General features: G+C 40.2%; 1 protein-coding gene across 3 annotated transcripts in view; it reads right to left on the bottom strand.

Moving 5' to 3' along the window:
• MSI2 (musashi RNA binding protein 2) overlaps positions 1 to 20,738 on the bottom strand; it is a 713,954-nt gene that overhangs the window by 69,922 nt on the left and 623,294 nt on the right. For 2 of the 3 annotated variants that reach the window (XM_073562118.1, XM_073562119.1), the window contains one exon: positions 11,065 to 11,241. In XM_073562118.1, the coding sequence (XP_073418219.1) occupies positions 11,065 to 11,241 (177 nt within the window). Of the gene's footprint in view, positions 1 to 11,064; positions 11,242 to 20,738 lie in introns of those variants that run through there. The other variant, XM_073562120.1, reaches the window with a different exon arrangement.

Genomic DNA, 20,738 nt, shown 5'->3' with positions numbered 1-20,738 from the left:
CAGTGCGCAGGCACCGGGAAAGGTCAGAGAGGTCTGGCACCTGCGCACTGCAAGACCCTGTTCTGCCCCCAACAGGGCAGAGCAGTGCGCTTGCGCAGGAGCCGCAAAGAAGCAAAGAAGAGAACGTCATGGTATTATTGAAAATAATTGCAGTATTAGGGTGTGTGTCCACGGCCTGGATATGCTGCGCTGTGGACGCAGTGGAAACCTGGCTCCGCCTAAAGCGCCGCCCCCCTGTTGTTCGTGCGGTGATACCGCATGTGTTCATTGAACACATGCGGAATCACTGCATCCTATTCATAGACTGTTATTTATCTATAAAGACGTGCCGCATGTCTGGTTACGAAGGTCTGCCGCCTGCATCTTTGAACGCATAGTGGAGACGGGATTTCATAAAATCCCCTCCACTATGCTGTAACATCTGGACGCTGCGGATGTACGCAGCATCCAATCCACACCAAAAACTGAAGGAATACGCCCGCCCCATGGTAACATACCCTTATGTGTGAACTATTATGCAATTTTTATATAGGGGATTATATTCACAAAAAAGAATTGAACAGGCCTAATAATGGCACTTCCCATTAATCAATAAATCCTACAAAAAATGGAAGTAAACGCCTAGTATATATAAATCGTAATCCATCTTTATTCAAACTTTTTTTTTTTTTTTTTAAATGGAGATACATATGCAAAAAAAAGTGCTGTCACAAGTCATAACAAATACAGTTTTTCCACTATTTATGGTGTTACAATTACTTCAGGGATAAAGAGATATTTTATAAATAGTACATGTGGCTAAAAAATGAGCCTACAACACATACAAATTAATCCCTATATACTAAAAACACAGGTGGCCACACAATGAATAATTAAGTTGTAATAAATATCCATAATCAATATTGCAAAAGCTCTCTTGCATGTATGCAGCAGTGCACACCAAAAAATTTTTATACCAAAAATTAATTATTAATATTCAGTTTGCAAAAGTGCAACAATGCATAGCAGCAAAAATCAAAAAGTTATTTCAAATATCAGATGGTAAGCACCTCTATAAAGTGCAATGGTGCAATGCAAAGTGCATGAGAATTAGATTCAATAGACATCTTATCAACGTGCAAAATAATGACCATGTCTGCAAAGTACAAACAGTGCCCAGCAGCTTAGGATTAATGGAGATTTTGCATCAGTAAAGAAGTCACTATGCAGAAAGTCACACCAGGAAAACTGTATCTGACCTGCGAGCAGTCCTGACGCCCCGACGCGCATTTCGCGTATAGTTTCTTCCTTTTGGGGGTAAGTGTAAGTACCATGAAGCAATCTTTGAAGAGTAACTTTATTGCCGACCTCACAGACTCCATCTTAAACGGACGCACCACCAAGAATTTATTCAGACCTTTCAGATTAATAATGGTCCGAAAGTTCATGCCAGGGCCTCTTTAAATACTTCCGGCCACTCCCCTGATCCGGACCCCAGGGGTCAGCAGGTCCTCCACATGGCCTGCCAAGTGCCTCATCTCCCAGACTGCCGGCTGTGCCCCCGCCCCTGCGCCCCCAGCATTTGCACGCCCGGTGACACCTCCACCTGGCCTAAGCAACTGCCCACATAGCCCAATAGGCGCCGCCCATTACCCCGGACGCTCCTGCCAACAGCCCCAGGAACCGCGCCCCCCCAGACTTACAGCCGCGGCCGCCATATCTCTGACTTCCCAGAGATCGCGCCCCGGCTGCATCACAGGAGTGCATCCCAGCAGCGTCACCCAGGTCGTACTACGACCGCGTCACAAGGGGCATACCGTAGCCGCGTCACTGGACCGTGCCTCAGCCGCAAACCAAGCACACTGGCCACCGCCACCCAGCTGCCAGAGACATGGCCATCATGTACCCAGAACACAGCCCCAGAGGACATACACCGCCACAGCCCGGTCTACTCACCGGCACCATGACGCCGGACCATTATCAAGCCAGTCATCCTTACCAGAGACTGCTTGCCTGCTGCCGCTCACATGCGCAGTCCCCCTGGACCCACTGTGGCTCTTCCAGGGCACTGGACCAGCCGAGGCAGGGGACCCCCGCTGCCTGAGTCGACCGGCCGTGACTGGAAAAATTTTCGATCTTCTACAGGTACAGTCATATGTAAAAGTTTGGGCACCCCTATTAATGTTATCCTTTTTTCTTTATAACAATTTTGGTTTTTGCAACAGGTATTTCAGTTTCATATATCTAATAACTGATGGACTCAGTTATATTTCTGGATTCAAATGAGGTTTATTGTACTAACAGAAAATGTGCAATCTGCATTTAAACAAAATTTGACCGGTGCAAAAGTATGGGCACCCTTATCATTTTCTTGATTTGAACACTCCTAACTACTTTTTACTGACTTCCTGAAGCACTAAATTGGTTTTGTAACCTCATTGAGCTTTGAACTTCATAGCCAGGTGTATCAAATCATGAGAAAAGGTATTTAAAGTGGCCACTTGCAAGTAGTTCACCTATTTGATTCTCCTATGAAGAGTGGCATCATGGACTCCTCAAAACAACTCTCAAATGATCTGAAAACCAAGATTATTCAACATAGTTTTTCAGGGGAAGGATACAAAAAGTTGTCTCAGAGATTTAACCTGTCAGTTTCCACTGTGAGGAACATAGTAAGGAAATGGAAGAACACAGGTACAGTTCTTGTTAAGCCCAGAAGTGGCAGGCCAAGAAAAATATCAGAAAGGCAGAGAAGAAGAATGGTGAGAACAGTCAAGGACAATCCACAGACCACCTCCAAAGACCTGCAGCATCATCTTGCTGCAGATGGTGTCACTGTGCATCGGTCAACAATACAGCGCACTTTGCACAAGGAGAAGCTGTATGGGAGAGTGATGCGAAAGAAGCCGTTTCTGCAAGCACGCCACAAACAGAGTCGCCTGAGGTATGCAAAAGCACATTTGGACAAGCCAGTTACATTTTGGAAGAAGGTCCTGTGGACTGATGCAACAAAGATTGAGTTGTTTGGTCATACAAAAAGGCATTATGCATGCGCTCTATTGTTGACCGATGCACAGTGACACCATCTGCAGCAAGATGATGCTGCAGGTCTTTGGAGGTGGTCTGTGGATTGTCCTTGACTGTTCTCACCATTCTTCTTCTCTGCCTTTCTGATATTTTTCTTGGCCTGCCACTTCTGGGCTTAACAAGAACTGTACCTGTGTTCTTCCATTTCCTTACTATGTTCCTCACAGTAGAAACTGACAGGTTAAATCTCTGAGACAACTTTTTGTATCCTTCCCCTGAAAAGCTATGTTGAATAATCTTTGTTTTCAGATCATTTGAGAGTTGTTTTGAGGAGCCCATGATGCCACTCTTCATAGGAGAATCAAATAGGAGAACTACTTGCAAGTGGCCACTTTAAATAGCTTTTCTCATGATTTGATACACCTGGCTATGAAGTTCAAAGCTCAATGAGGTTACAAAACCAATTTAGTGCTTCAGGAAGTCAGTAAAAAGTAGTTAGGAGTGTTCAAATCAAGAAAACGATAAGGGTGCCCATACTTTTGCACCGGTCAAATTTTGTTTAAATGCAGATTGCACATTTTCTGTTAGTACAATAAACCTCATTTGAATCCAGAAATATAACTGAGTCCATCAGTTATTAGATATATGAAACTGAAATAGCTGTTGCAAAAACCAAAATTGTTATAAAGAAAAAAGGTTAACATTAATAGGGGTGCCCAAACTTTTACATATGACTGTATGTCTGAAGAGGTTCACCTGTCAGGGACAGGAAACCAACTGATGCGGGAGAGGTGCCGGCTTTTTATGTCTGTAGGTTTCCTGTCCCTGAAGGGCAGATGCCCTCTCTTGTGGTGCTGTCATGGGAGACCGATTAAAATGGTACCAATAAAAACATCAACTCGTCAAAGAAAAGCCCTCACATTACTCTGTTGGCTATATCTATCTAAATATGGGGATGCTAGCTCTGCATTAAAAAGCGTCTTTTAGTCTGTGACAGCAGCCAAACAAAAAAAAACTACATAAATCTGGTATCGCTGTAATAGCACAAACCCGAAGAATAAAGTTGCCTAATCACTTATACTGCATGTGGTACAGCAAAACAATAAATAAAACCAATTCTTCACCTGCTGTTAATTTTTTCATTCTGCCTCCCAAAGATAACAGTAAGGCTACACATTTATCCTGTACTTTATGCTGAGCTCTTACAGCGGGGCTTCCATGTAAATTTCTGAAATATGTGATTCAGACGGACCCCCCGGGGCAGAATATACCCTATAATGAGGCAGATGGGGCAATGTGGACTGTTTGGGCTGTGATCATGCAGTGTCCATCTTTATAAGCGTGCATAAAAGTGTGGTTGGCCACAGTTTTGTGCAATGCTGGAGAGGATAACACTGAACAGAAGCCAGACGGAGTCCAGAGTACGTTAACTCTGCTGCCTCATTATAGTGAGTGGCTCCCTCAGTGGCTTCATCTGAATCATGTCATTCAGAGATTAAGATGGACACCCTGATATACCGTAAGTGTTCAGTGTAGAACGCCAGATAAATGTCATCCCAAATGTTTTGTAAAATGTACCCAATAAAAGCTTCAACTCAATCCACATAAAAAGCAAGCCCTCACTCAGGTGTGTCATCTGTTAATGAAAATATAGGGGGTTTCCATGATACTGGTAGTACAAAGGCTCTGGAAACGTGCTATGGCTCCTTGCCCCCAAAAGAAATTCAGAAAATTCTCCACTCCCAAATCCAAATTTCTGTTGTAATGAGAGTCTGCCAGACTTACAGTTGCATGTCTCCAGAAGCATGAGCTGGGCACTACAATGTACTGGGCATTACAACATACTGGTGACTACAACTTAATGAACACTACAATGGCAGTTTGCAATTTTCACTCAGCAACATCCACGACTGCTCATTTCTGGAAAACACTCATGGAGTCAAAATCAACACTACACCTGTAGATAAATTCCCAAAGGGGTATAACTTTCAAAATGGGGTCATTTCAGGAGGATTCTGCTCTTCTAGCACTAAGGGGCTCCATATATGGGAGTCTGCAAACAATTCTATTACAATCTGCGCTCCAGGTGGCAAATAGCGCTCCGTCCCTCCAGAGTCTTGCCGTGTGGCTAAGCAGTACTGTACAGCCACATATAGGTTATTTCTACATTCAGCAGAAATTTTGGTGCAATTTTTACTCATTTCCCAATGTGAAAATGCAAAATCCGGGGCTACAACATTTTGGTGGTAAAAAAGTCTGTCATACACCTGTGGCATCAATATGATCACTGCACCCTTAGAAGATTTCATTGAGAGGTGTAGTTTGTAAAATGGGGTCACTTATGAGGAGCTTTGCTGTTCTTGGACCTCAGGAGCTCTACCAATGTGACTGTCTAGTTTCCAAAATTTTGGGTTCCATTTTCTCCTGTTACGCTTTTGAAAATAAAAAATTTAGTGCTTAACCCCTTTACCCCAAAGGGTAGTTTGCACGTTAATGACTGGGCCAATTTTTACAATTCTGACCACTGTTCTTTTATGAGGTAATAACTCTGGAACGCATCCATGGATCCTGGTGATTCTGACACCGTTTTCTCATTACATATTGTACTTCATGTTAGTGGTAAAATTTATTTGATATAACTTGCGTTTATTTGTGAAAAAAATGGAAATTTTATCAAAAATTTTGAAATTTTCAAAATTTGAATTTTCATGCCCTTAAATCACAGTAATATGGCAAACAAAATACTTAATAAGTAACATTTCCCACATGCCTACGTTACCATCAGCACAATTTTAGAACCAAATGTTAACCAGCGATTTCTAATTTTTAAAACACCATTTTTTGGGGGCACCACATCACATTTGAAGTTACTTTGAGGGGTCTATATGATAGAAAATACCCAAAAGTGATTCCATTCTAAAAACTGCACCCCTCAAGGTGCTCAAGACCACATTCAAGAAGTTTATTAACCCTTCAGGTGCTTCACAGGAATTTTTTGAATGTTTAAAAAAAAAAAAAAAAATGAACATTTGATTTAACTTTTTTCACAAAAAAATTATTTCAGGTCCAATTTTTTTATTTTCCCAAGTGTAACAGGAGAAATTGGACCACAAAAGTTGTTGTCCAATTTTCCCTGAGTACGCTGATACGCCATATGTGAGGGGGAACGATTGCTTCGGCGCATGGCAGAGCACTGAAGGAATGCCATTTGACTTTTTCAACACAATATTAGCTGGAATTGAAATCGGACGCCATGTCGCGTTTGGAGAGCCTCTAATGTGCCTAAACAGTGGAAACCCCCCTCAAGTGACCCCATTTTGGAAACTAGACCCCCCAAGGAACTTATCTAGATGTGTGGTGAGAACTTTGAACCCCCAAGTGCTTCACATAAGTTTATAACGTAGAGCCATAAAAATAAAAAATCATTTTTTTCTACAAAAATGATATTTTCGCCCCCAATTTTCCAAAGGCAAACAGAAGAAATTGGGCCCCAAGAGTTATTGTGCAATTTGTCCTGAGTACGCCGATACCCCATATGTGGTGGTAAATCACTGTTTTGGCGCATGGCAGAGCTCGGAAGAGAAGGAGCACCGACATTTTCAATGCAGAAATGGCTGGAATTGAGATCAGATGCCATGTCAAGTTTGGAGATGCCCTGATGTGCCTGAACAGTGGAAACCCCCCAATTCGAACTTCAACTCTAGCTCCAACACACCCCTAACCCTAATCCCAACCCTAAGCCTAGCCCTAACCCTAGACCTCGCCCTAACGGGAAAATGGAAATAAATACTTTTTTTAATTCTATTATTTTTCTCTAAGGGGGTGATAAATGGAGGTTTGATTTACTAATTATAGCGGATTTTTATGTTTGGCAGCTGTCACACGCTAAAGACACTTTTTATTGCAAAAAATAGTTTTTGCATCACCACATTTTGAGAGTTATAATTTTTCCATATTTTGGCCCACAGAGTCATGTGGTGAGTTGACGTTTTTATTAGTACCATTTTCGGGCACATGACATTTTTTGAACACTTTTTATTACGATTTTTGGGAGGCAGAATGAACAAAAACAAGCATTTCATGAATTTCTTTGGGGGGGAGGGGGCGCGTTTATACCGTTCCACGTGTGGTAAAATTAATAAAGCGGTTTTATTCATCGGGTCAGTACGATTACAGTGATACCACATTTATTTTTTTTATGTTTTGGCGCTCTTATACAATAAAAACAATTTTATATAAACAATAATTATTTCTGCATTGCTTTATTCTGCGACTTATAACTTTTTCATTTTTTCGCTGATGATGCTGTATGGAAGCTAGTTTTTTGCGGGACAAGATGACGTTTTCAGCGGTACCATGTTTATTTATATCCGTCTATCTATATCCAGTTGTATAAGGCGGGTCGTTACGGACACGGCGATACTAAATATGTGTACCTTTATTTTATTTTTTTTACATAAATAAATGTATTTATTGGGGAATATTTTTTTTTTCTTTATTTAGGATTTTTAAAAAAATATTTTTACACTTTTTTTTTTACTTTGTCCCAGGGTGGGACATCACTGTATTAGATCAGATTGCTGATCTGACACTTTGCACTGCACTGTGTCAGATCAGCAATCTGACAGGCAGTGTAGGAGGCTTCTCAGCGCCTGCTCTCAGCAGGCGCTGAGAAGCCACCTCCCTGCAGGACCCAGAAGGACCCCGTGGCCATCTTGAATCCAGGGTCCTGCAGGAAGGAGGCTCTCGGAACAACGCAATCACATCACGTTGTTCTGAGGGTCTCGCAATGCTTCCCTATGCCACCGGAACACAGCGATCATGTTTGATCGCAGTGTGCCGGGGGTTTAAGTTTCGGGAGCGGTCTGTGACCGCTCCTGGCAATTAGTGCCGGGTGTCAGCTGTGATAGTCAACTCACACCCGGCCGCGGTCAGCTGCGCTCCCTCCGTGAGCGCGGCTGATCACGTATGACATACTATCCCATCCATGGGCATTAAGGCCCCGGGCACACGGACGGGATAGTACGTCATATGTCAGAAAGGGGTTAAAGAACATTTTTGTGGGAAAAATAAGATTTTTTAATTTTCATAAGTGTAACTGTACAAAATGGTCATCAAAACATTAAAAACTTAATACATTTCTGTGAAGCACCTGGGGGCTCAAGGTGCTCACCAGACATCTAGATAAATTCCTTGAGGGGTATAGTTTCCAAAATGAGGTCACTTGTAGGGGTTTCCACTGTTTAGGCATCAGGTGCTCTCCAAACGTGACATGATACATACACACAGGACATTCCATCAAAATCTGTGTTCTAAAACATCACTTCATTGTTTCTGAGCCCTGCCATGTGCCTAAACAGTAGTTTCCCCCCACATATGGGGTATCGGCATGCTCAGGAGAAATTGCCCAACAATGTTTGGAGTCCATTTTCTCCTGTTACTCTTGTGAAAATAAAAACAAATTGGGTCTAAAGTAACATCTTTGTGAAAAAAGTTAAATGTTCATTTTTTCCTTCCAGATTGCTTCATTTCTTGTGAAGCACCTAAAGGGTTAATAAACTTCTTGAATGTGGTTTTGAGCACTTTGAGGGGTGCAGTTTATAGCATGGTGTAACTTTTGGGTATTTTCTGTCATATAGACCCTTCAAAGTCACTTCAAAATGTGATGTGGTCCCTAAAAAAATGGTTTTGTACATTTTGTGGGAAAAATGAGAAATCGCTGGTCAACATTTAACGCTTATAACTTCCTAACAAAAAAAAATTGTTTAAAAAATTGTGCCGATGTAAAGTAAACATGTGGGACATGTTATTTATTAACAATTTTACATGATACAACTCTCTGATTTAAGGGAATAAAAATTAAAAGTTTGAAAATTGCAAAATTTTCACCAAATTTCCGATATTTTCACAAACATATCGACAAAATTTAACCACTATTTTGAAGTATGATATGTCACGGAAAAAACACTATCTCAGAATCAATGGGATCCATTGCCACGTTCCAGAGTTAGGGTACCGTTACACCTAGCGATGCACCAGCGATCCCGACCAGCGATATGACGCGGTCAGGATCGCTGGTACATCGCTAGGTGGTCGCTAGTGAGCTGCCACACAGGCAGATCTCACCAGCGACATCGCTGGGGACGGGGATCGCTACTTACCTGTCAAACGCGGCGATCCTGCGTCCTCCCGCCCGGCTCCACGCGTCGCTCGTCGGCGCCACAGGAAGCTGACGACGAGGAATGGTCCAGGAGCTTCTCGCGCGATCAGCGATAACCAGCAGGGGAGCCGGTCGGAGGTAAGTATCACATGCAGCGATATCGCTAGCAATATCGCTGCAACGTCACCAAATCGGTGACTTTACAGCGATAATGCTACCGATATCGCAGTGTGTAACGGGGACTTTATTATTTCAAAGTGACACTAGTCAGAATTGAAAAAATTGGCCTGGTCAGGAAGGTGAAAATAGGCTTAAGGTGTTAAGCAGATGTGGCGTGGCGCCCTGTCAACAGTGCTTGTATGTGCTTTTATTACAGTACATAAACAGTAGCTCATCTTAGACCATACTCAGTGGTTAAAGATTTCTTGGATTGCTCAACCTCATATATCTTCAGATACAGAAGCTGGGCAAAGTGTTAGGGATAGCTTATCTGCCTTCTTGGCTTATAAATTACTGCAGTAAGTGAGCTAAGGGCATCCTTGAAAAGGTGTTCAGCACTGGACGTAAAAGGTCGACATTATGAGATAAACTCTTTCTTGATAAAATATGGCAAAGTTGCAACCATGAGTTATTATAGCATTTTACTTCTGTTTTGTATTAGGGCTCCTTGTATTTTTTTTTTTAAATCGAGAACAACAGCGCTGTGTATAGAACCAAGGGTGCAACAAGGAAACTAATAATATGAAATCAATAAAAGTCAATAATAGATCTAATAAGGATAAGCATTTCTAATATTGAAAATTGGAAAATACTAAAACTATTAGAAATAAAATACAGTGGGAACAAAATGGACTTAAATTTGCAGAATACCCAACACTGAAATCCTATATTAAAGACTTGAAAGTAATGGTAACATTTATTTACATTTTACCCAGATGGTCACTAAAATACTGACTGTGCCACAGCATGGCTACTAGCAAACATGCCAACTATATCATGTGTGTGTTTGGCCCTAACGCTGACACACACAGTCAGTCGCACAATGCACCATTATTTATCAGAATCCTATTTAAAGCATACATGGAGCGATGAGATGCCAGGAACTCTACCCTAAAAGGCAACTGCTATTTGTAAAATTAAGGAAGGAAAAAAAAGATGATAAATCAGGTCACCTTCCAGGGAGGACAATTTAGTGTGAAATCCACTTGCATTCATATAGTAACCCTGGCAGACCTTGTCTGGTCAAGGTGTAGTGCATTGAGTGTAGGAACACACCAGGCTGGTATCCAAGTCAAAAATGGAAACGGTCCATGAGGACTGGACTCCAGCAGCAACGGGAAAATGTTAAAACATAACTTTTACTGTACATAATGAATAAGAGTTGCTAACCCCAAACATGTAGGACTATGGTTACTTAATCTTATCTCTTTTTCTCATCATGTTTTTAATTGTACAGTAAAAGTTATGTTTTTCCAATTGGTGTTGGAGCCCAGTCCTGATTGACCCTTCTTCCATTGCTGTTTGTAAAATGGCCCACAATAAATAACTCAAACCCATATATATATATATATATATATGTTAATTCTCATACAGACAATTTTCAGGCATCAGAAGTTACAATATAATTGGAAATGACTTTAGATATAAAATGTGATGATCTCAAGTTAAATTGACAGTGATTTGACAATGCACATATATATGGAGATGGACTGCATTACTTATTCATGCACAATTCTCACAATGCACCACATGACAGCAAGGATTGCATCAAAATTACATTAAGAGCAACAGAAACTTGGCATGCAACAGAGGACTATGTACAATGTATATTCTCAGAGCAATTACAGTCTGATTTAGCTTTACCCATCACCCCTAAAATAAAGAAAGGCTGTACAAACCTGGGTTCTTAAACTGATCCGGGCTGGGAAGGTGATGGAGGGGAGAGTTACTTGCTGAAGCAGCATGCTCGCTGCGAAGCATCTGAGCTGCTCGAGGCCCCATGGAACCGTAATCCGCAAACGATATTGTGGCCCGTTGGTCACCAGGCGAGGTATAGAAACCGTAATCTGGGATTCCTAAAGACATATTGACTTTGTCACTGGGAGATCTCGACTGTGACTCAATGAATAACAGGTAAAAATGGTAAACTACCATACAGATAGGTCGCCAGAAATTGCTATCTATTTCATAAATTGTTAATCAGACAAAAAAAAACACAATTATAGAAAACAGTCATCTTATACACAGTATGTAGTTTCAGTTAAACAAGCATATAATGCAAATCAAAATCAAGTTAATGGTCACATAGTGTGATATAGATTAGCCCAAGTACAAACAGATGAGCTTTGTAGGTAACTCTCCGGTCACATCTGCAGTTTCTAGCTTCAATATTACTGTAGTGACAACATAACATCATTTTATAATACCCCAAATCAAAAAATGGAAGAGAGAGAATCAGGCCTAATCTTCGTAAATTAGCTTGGCTAACCAATAGAAGGCACAGTGTCCCACCAATATTTTACCATTTGTAATCATAGTCTGAATAATCTATTAGTGGAAAAAAGTAAAAGAACCCCTGCGAATTACCTAGATTTCTGCAGTGATTCCTAACAAAGCACTGCTTGATTATGGAAGTTAGAATTATAGACGATCACAATTCACTAAATTAGTAACAAACAAACAATTGTACCATTCATGCCTTTTATTGAGTAAACTGAGTAAACATCCACATTAGGAAAGTTCCCGGTTCTCATACTTGGACCCCAATGCAGAGATTGGCTGCAAATCTGCTAACCCGAATTCGACAACCTATATGTGCCTATGAGGTTGTTGATTTCGGGTATTTAAAGCCGATCTTACAGGGAGAAAAAAGGTTGTTGAACATTGCAGAACCTCTGTTTTAAGCCTCATTCACACGTCATTATTTTTGAATCAGTGTTTGTATGCCAAAACCAGGAAAGGAAGAGGAGGGCACAAAGTGTAATAGGGTCTTCTCCAGTGGGTAAATAGGTCTAGGTGAGAGGTATAGGAATTGCTTACCTATTGGTTTTTTTTTAACCTACAACAGAGGAATCAAAGTATGACAGATGCTGCAGTATCATTGGGTCGGGAAATCCTACCGTGTATAACTAGAAATAGAAGGATAGGAGCGGTAGACTGCTGCTGTGCTAGATACAAGCAATCCAGAGGACGCACCAAGGTGATATTGTGGTCCTCCTGATGAAGAAGTTGGTCCATCTTCAAAACACATTGAGAATAAATTGCATGTCCTAATCGCCTTACTAAATCCTTCATATTTCCTGTATCTAGCAAAGAAGCAAAGATTACCAGTCCTACTTATAAAAGCCTGAAGTGGGACTTACAGAGAAAAACTATAATTGTAAGATTGACACCTGTTCTGCTTTTTGGACACACTCTTGGTTTTGACATACAAATACCGATGCATGAATGAGACCATAACATTTATAAGAGCTAGCTGGCCAAACTGTTCCAATTAAGAAGATAAAGTTGAAACGGTGAGTTTCATAGGATATCTGATCATTACAAAATTGTACGCAAAGCCTGGCTATTGACAAATCCAGTCAAAAAAGAATGCTTAGTGTGAATCATGCGCATAGACAAAAAATTGTCAGAATAACTCAGAAAATTTGTTGTAGAGACAATGAAGATGGAAAAGGCACAAACATAGCTAAGGACCTAGGAGAATGTAAGACATCCTAGAAATATTGACTTAAAATACATTTTGAGGGAGAAATATTTCAAAATTGTGACCCCTCATTTTGCAAACATCTGGTTGAGGTAATAACACGTTAGTCAATTCCAATAAGGGTTCACATACTTTTTCTCCCAACACCATGGAGGTGGATTCACTCTGCTCAATAAAAGACATTAACAGTACAATTGTTTGTGTGTTACTACTTTAATTAGTGTTTTTAAAGGATTGCAACTTGGATAAAAATCAGGCCATATTTATTAATGATCAATGCACAAATATAGGTACATTTTTCCACCAGCTATAAGAAATAGGATTCAACAAGCTTTCAGTTTAAAAAAAATAAGTGTGGGCAAAAGGAATGACATAATACTTTGGTACTTGAAACTAATATTGAAACATCTGTTTGACAAGGGGCGTAGATGTGATTTTTAGATGTGTTTTGGATTAGAGTTTAAAGTTTTGGATTATTTCTAGTTATGTGGGGTTTACATGGTAAGCATTAAAAACTTGGTAGACAAGTCGACCACTACTCATATTCTCTTAATTCAAGCTCATCACTTGGCAAGGCTGGCAAAACGTGCTTTTCAGTGGGATAATGAAAGCATTTGTTTTCTGATCACGTATGTGCAAGCGAGTGGAAAGTAAGACATCATATTAGGGAATTATATTTAATTAGACAAATAAAATTAGAGAAATTAAATGCCCGTTTCAAAAAAAAAAAAAAAAAAAAAGGGATGCCTTCTAACATTAGGAGATACATTTAACCACATCTCGAGATGTGATATTAAGCTCAAAAAACAAGTTAGGCCGCTGCCTCATCTCAAGATGTAAGACTTCAATTCTCTAGTGTGGACAAATTAGTACAAAGGTCTGGAATACTGAAAATAGCGCAAAAGTGGAGAGCTTTACTACAGTCTAAACACAAATACAAATGTAACAGAAGGTTAAGCATAGACAAAAAATTAATTATCAACCTAATATCTAAATATACACATTGTCAGACGGGCCCAGTACAGTATCAGAGTGACTAGGCTTTGACAATAATGAGACTAAAAGGTTCAGCCAAATGAGTCGAAAGGTCCATTTATGTCTGCCTTTGATTTTAGAACTTCACTTTTGTCAACCCCTCATCATATCTTTAGAATAAAAATACATTATAAATATTGTATTTGTTTTTTTATGCCCATTTAGTTATAGATAAAAAGTGTTATATAAAATTTATTGTACTTGTTATAGTAAAAAATAAATAAAGGTAAAATCCTTCTATATTATAACTATTACTGTCATTTTATATTCATCCACAAGCATTTTCTACTTAAGAAATTTCAAGAAATAAATTATTCTTGCAAAGACTTCTGCATACATTTTACAAATCAGGATATGAGTTTTATTCCTTCCAACAGTGCACATTCAAAACATTGTTTTCCTTTTCATTTAGCAAAGGGAAATTACTATTTACTGTGTGCATTGCCAGGCAAACTGAAGAGCGGCAAGGAAATTTCTCCCAAACACCTGTGCTCCTGCCGCCCCCTCCCCCCACAGGAGCATAATTGGCCTGATGCATATAACAAGCTCAGGCCAACAGATCTAAGGTTCGTGGAGGAGAGAAGCAACTGCTCAACAGCCTCCAAAAAGTTCCATTTCCTTACATCAATACACATCATCAACCACTAAAGTCACCGGCCACTCACCAGTGCAGATATGTGATTCTATTTTAGTCTGTCTCTGTACAGCATGTTTCGACTCTCTCTCTAGATTCTAATTAAAGGTCGAGAGATGCCATCTCCGGTGGTAAGCCGAGTGAAATAACACCATCACATAGGAAGAATGCACATGCTGGGAATCAAAAGGTGTGGGCAGATGGGGAGAAATTAAGAACTTCCAGCAAAATATAACTTTCAGTCTCTTCGTTCCTTTGATGACTTCAGCTTGAAATTGCCTCTAATTCAATTCAGAGCACACAGAAATCTTTTAAAAGTACTGGAGCTTTCATTTTCACTCACTGGTCTCCGATTCTTCTCTTTTGTCTCATTTTAGCAATATAGATATCTCAAAACAAAATCTGTTAATTGGAACAGTTTGCTATATCAAACTGAAGTATAAGATCTGGAAATGTGAATTCACCGAGAAGAAACCCAACTTGAAAATATATTAAAATACATCTTTTATTTAATTTAGTTCATAAAAATAGTTTGCTGTATTTAGGGTGTCTAACCCCGCTGTCAGACAGTCTTGACAATTATAGGGATGAATAGACAAACAATACCTTCCAACCAAAGAATCACTCGGTGATAATTGATGACCTCTATAAACTTACAAGTGCCACAAATTCTGACATTTCCATCTATCTTTGTGTCTTTTCTCTTCTCCCCTGATCCGATTAGGGTAAACAGGGCCAGCAGGATCAGTCGACGTCAAACGGGGGCGCTAGAGTGCAGGATCAAGGGTGCCAACCTCCGCTATTAGGTAGAGTAAGTTCAGTATATCATAGGGACAGGCACCTCCCTAGGTATTTTCTATAAGTATCTATATGATACTTTGGTGGTGGTATGTGTTTATTTCACTTTTTATAAACTAAATTTAATAAAAGTTGCATTTTAATATATTTTCAAGTTGGGTTTCTCCTCGGTGAATTTTCATTTAAATATATTCCCAAATTTATACTTTCTCTTTTCTGTGAAATTGGATCTGGAAATGTGCAGGAAAAGGTTCAGACAAGGTTTTGCATATGTCTTATTAGATGACATTATGCACATGGGTGGCTAAACGTTCCTCTCTTTGGGACCCAGTGCAGAATGGAGAATCGATTCGCAGGTCTATAGGCCAGGTTAGTAATCTGTGACCGCTGGACAGAAGGTTGCAAATATCTTACCTCTCAGTATTCTAGGCCCTTCTTTTGATTATCCAGGCTGGTGCAACATCAGCATTGCGGTGTGACAAGCGCAAACGTTGCGCCAGCCTGGCTAATCAAAAGAGCAGAGAATGTCAGGAGATAAGGAGAATCGCAGGCCTCCCACCCAGTGGACACAGATTACTGACCTGACCGATGAGACCTGCAAATCAATTGTCCAATTTTTAGAACAAAGATCTATTAGTCTAATATGACAAGTATCAATACTGCTGCATCAAAAAGCTGCACAAATTACTAAAGGGATAACTGACAACAAAATGCACAAAAATACAGAAAAAACCTATACCAACAGCTTGGGATTTTGAAAACGCTCACAAAAAAACTTGAATGTGAACATGTGAAGGTGCCCTGAGCCAAGAATCATGTAAAATATGGTTATTCTTAATTCTGAAGTTCAACTAAATTTATGGAAGAAATTTCTGAAAACTGTTCATCATTGTTAGTTAGATGGATTTACTAAAAAGGAAAAATATGAGGAAGGACCATAACCAGTATGTAAAGACACAAGATTGTTTCTTTAAGCTAATTTTTACTTAAAAATAGTTTCTTATTCTCGAACAGAAATGCTATAGAGGCTCATCGGTTAGCATTATAGCCTCACAGCGCTGGGGTCCTGGGTTCAAATCTCACTAAGGTCAATATCTGCAAGGAGTTTGTATGTTCTCTCAGGGTGCTCCAAAGACATACTGGGCGCAAATTTAGATAGTGAGCCCCAATGGAGAGAGTGATGATCACGTCTGTAAAGTGTTGTGGAAATTAAAGATGCTATATAAGTAAAAGGAATAAACGTTAATAGTAATATTTGATTTTGGGAGCAAGCACCAGTGATCTTAGCTAACATTACACTGCAATTAGAAAAACATAATATGACATAACAAAAACATGTTCAAAGAAATCTATAAAGAAAGGTAACTCATATGTAATAAACAGAAAAAGGAGATTTTCTTGATACATTTACACATAGGCTAATTTAGCCAGTTTTATAAACAGTAAAAGGACAAGATCGTTCTTTTGAATGATAGTGTTAAGGTCCAGCTGCTGGAAAAGGCAGTGTTTTATGGTATTTACGTTTCATTATTTGTTCTGGGTCAAGCTGCCTCCAGCGCCTTAAAGGCAGTAAAATCCACTGTAGCATACAATCATTTGATGCTATATGATGTATGTCCGAGGAAGGTGCCTTGTAGCAGTGAAATGTTGATAAAAGAGCATTGCTATTGCAAAGTGCACTCTTCTATTGTAGGAAATTAGATATGACTAATACTGATCCACACTAAATATAATGTGTTATGTTGTCTAAAACCTAAAGGGTTTATGATGATTAGTGAACCAGAGTGACAAGCAATCTCTCCATGAATTATGAAATGTAATCATGTCTAGCAAGCTGGAGACATTGGCGCTTGATCCTGCTCCTTATGGCAGGGATACAGGCAACAAGAGAGACATTAGAAAGATTGCTGTGTTGATAGCTGAAACAAATCATGATCTAAAAGTATCTAAAGCCATTTAATACACAAATAAATATTAAATATTGCATGTCTACAACATGTCAACTGAAAATAAAATCCTAAATAGACAAGACAATGTAGAGCAAATGCCAAGATTCCAACCAATCATCCCTGTACTTAACCTGCCATCATTACGGAAGAGAGTACTTATTATAGAATGCTGTAGGGCTCAGGGCTGAAAGGCGGTGGTCGTAACTCGTATCGGCCAAACCTGGTGACAGTTTCTCTTTAAGAGCAACCTAAAGGGACGCCAATCTGCTACCACTGAGATTAGTCATCATTTGTCATTAGTAACCCCTTTGACTAACCAAGACGAACATACAAATTGGTGTTCTTATCTCAAAACTCCGCATACTCAAGTGAAATACAGGAGCCAGAACATTTCCATTTTGGTATTATTTTGGTAAACTCCATCTGAAAGCATGAAAGGTGTCATCCTTCTTTCCTGGAAAGTAGAGCTCACAGGACACAAGCAAAATGAAAAGAAATCAGTCTCAATGTGCTTTCCATTTCCAGCCTGCACTTCTGCCTGTAATGGAATAAGCTTTGTCTCAATCTAGCTGCACTTTTTTCCTGAATGTTCAATATTTATTGCCTAATCACATTTACCATATCACAAGTTATTGGTGTCGCTTCAGCCCAAGGTTGGAGGGTAACTGTACCCTGGACACATTCACAAAATAAGACGCTGCAATCAGCCGGCAGGGCTCTTGTCGCAGCCTTTACAAAAGGATTTCCACTTGAGTGGCTCATCTTTAATCATTATAAAAGCACAGAGGTTTAATCCATTTTTGATGTAAGCACTAATAGCTTTGTGTCCTTGAAGTTCAAAGTGGTCTTCGTGCATGTCGCTAATTAGCCAAGCAAAGCAGCCATCCAGCTCCCTCTCGTGTTTCTAATTAGATCCTCAGCAACAAACAAATGTCGACCTCACTGAAGCTTTCTTCCTTTAGCTACTACGTCTGCAGAGGTGCAGTCATCGCTCTGTGTCTCCTTCGCTTCCTTTAATATTACATGTGGCATTTTGTGTCCCAGCTTCCTCAGTGGTATGGGTATTGTAAACTCAGACATCAATATCAACACACCGTCTACAGATCCCTCTCCTGACTCGGAGGTGAAATTTGAACAACCGGTTTATATTCTATAGGGAAAAATACGAGGAAATGAGAATCAGCTTTCTGTCATATTGAGTGTTGTTGAACTTGTCGATGGAGCAGAAGGAAAAGGAGATGAGTATTCAGCATATAAAATTACTTACAAAAGCACGAAGGGAATGGGAAACCAGTCACAAGGTTTTTCTCTACCTATGCTGCCCAGGCAGTCTGCAGACATGAAGCGGACTAGTGATTCATTATATGTGTTCATTACAGGATACAACAGCGTTTAGCGGAATCTGACACAATATTCAGTTTATCATAGCACAAATGCCACAATTTAGTAAAAATTACTGTATTCTTGCCACATTTTGCTGAAAATTGTGACACAAACTGAATAATACCCATTGACAGCTCAATTTCTAGTGGAGAACTCAAAAGATGGGCAAACACGGTGGCTCAGTGGTTAGCAATGTTTTGTAACGCTGCGGTCTTGAGTTCAAATCCCACCAAGGACAAAATCTTTAAGGACTTTGTATGTTCTCCCCGTGTTTGAGTTTCCTCCTACAACCATCTGGTGCAGGTGTCACCTCACTTATCTGGAGAACTGTGATCCTCGTTCTCCAGATAACTGCGGTGACACCTGCAACTATCTGGTGCTTGTGGTGTAACCAAGATGAGAACTTCTTTTGGAATAAAGGATTTAGAAATAACCCCCTCTATAACCTATATTGTTTTCTAGTATGACAAGCCTGTCAATATCCAATGCTACAATTTATTTATCTTGTAACAACTTGTGCACATATTTTTATCTATAAATATCTATCTATAGATAGATGCAGTTATCAGGGAAATGTCAAGTTCACACCATAAGACATTGTTTAACCCCTTAACGACCGCCGATACGCCTTTTCATGGCGGTAGTTAAGGATACTTAAACCACAGCGCCACTGTTTAACGGCGCTGAGGTTTAAGTGTATAGCACCCCCCAGAGTCGGATTTTCTCCAGGGTCTCAGCTGCCGGGGGTAGCTGAAACCCCAGAAAACATGAATCGGGTCGGTTTTTACCGACCCCGGTTTTGCAATCGCCGTTATTAACCGTATTACGACGAACACAAAAAAAAAGTCCAATGTGCCATTTAATTTCTCTCTCCTCTGATGTGTTCGCACAACAGAGGAGACAAATAAGGTCCCCAATACCCCCCCCCGGTACCTCCTGGTGGTCCCTGGGTCTCCTGGCTTCCCCCCACGGCCACAGACATCATCTTCCGGTAAGAAAATGGCAGATGCATGCGCACTGCGCCCGCAGAGATCTGCCGGCCGGCACCAATAGGAAGATTTTTCCTATTGGTTCATTTTGGTCACTGTGATAAGACCCTATCACAGTGATCAAATTAAAAAAATAGTAAATAAGCCCCCCCTTGATCACCCCCTTAGTTAGGTAAAAATAATGAAATAAAGAAAATATATTTATTTCCATTTTTCCATTAGCGTTAGAGTTAGGCTAAAGTGAGTTGGGCTAAAGTTAGGGTTGGGATTAGAGGTGTGTTGAGGTTAGGGTTATGGTAGGGTTGGGATTAGGGTTATGGTTGTGATTAGGGTTAGGTGTGTGCTGGGGTTAGGGTTTTGATTAGGGCTATGGTTGTGATTAGGGTTAGGGGTGTGTTGGTGTTAGGGTTGAAGTTAGAATTGGGGGGTTTCCACTGTTTAGGTACAACAGGGGGTCTCCAAACGTGACATGGCGCCACCATTGATTCCAGCTAGTTTTAAGATCAAAAAGTCAAACGGTGCTCCCTCCCTTCTGAGCTCTACCGTGCGCCCAAACAGTGGTTTATCCCCACATATGGGGCATCAACATACTCAAAACAAATTGCACAACAACTTTGATGGTCTAATTTCTCCTATTACCATTGGGAAAATAGAAAATGGGGGGCTAAAAAAACATTTTTGTGGAAAAAATGATTTTATTTTCACGGCTCTGCATTATAATCTTCTGTGAAGCACTTGGGGGTTCAAAGTGCTCATCACACATCTAGATAAGCTCCTTGGGGATATAGTTTCCAAAAGGGGTCACTTGTGGGGGGCTTCTACTGTTTAGGCAGATCAAGGGCTCTGCAAACGCAACATGATGCCTGCAGACCATTCCATCCAAGTCTGCATTCCAAAACATCACTACTTCCCTTCGAGCCCTGATGTGTGCCCAAACAGTGGTTCCCCTGACATATGAGGGGTACCAGCGTACTCAGGACAAATTGTACAACTTTTGAGGTCCAATTTCTCCTGTTAACCTTGTGAACATAAAAAATTGTGGGCTAAAAAATCATTTTTGTGGAAAAAATATGATATT

The sequence above is a fragment of the Dendrobates tinctorius genome, unplaced genomic scaffold, assembly GCF_039654945.1.
Source record: "Dendrobates tinctorius isolate UK_male_01 unplaced genomic scaffold, ASM3965494v1 ptg000338l, whole genome shotgun sequence".
Classification (NCBI taxonomy): Eukaryota; Metazoa; Chordata; class Amphibia; order Anura; family Dendrobatidae; genus Dendrobates; species Dendrobates tinctorius.
Note: the sequence above shows the minus strand (reverse complement) of the source record. Positions and strands in the feature narration are given on the sequence as shown.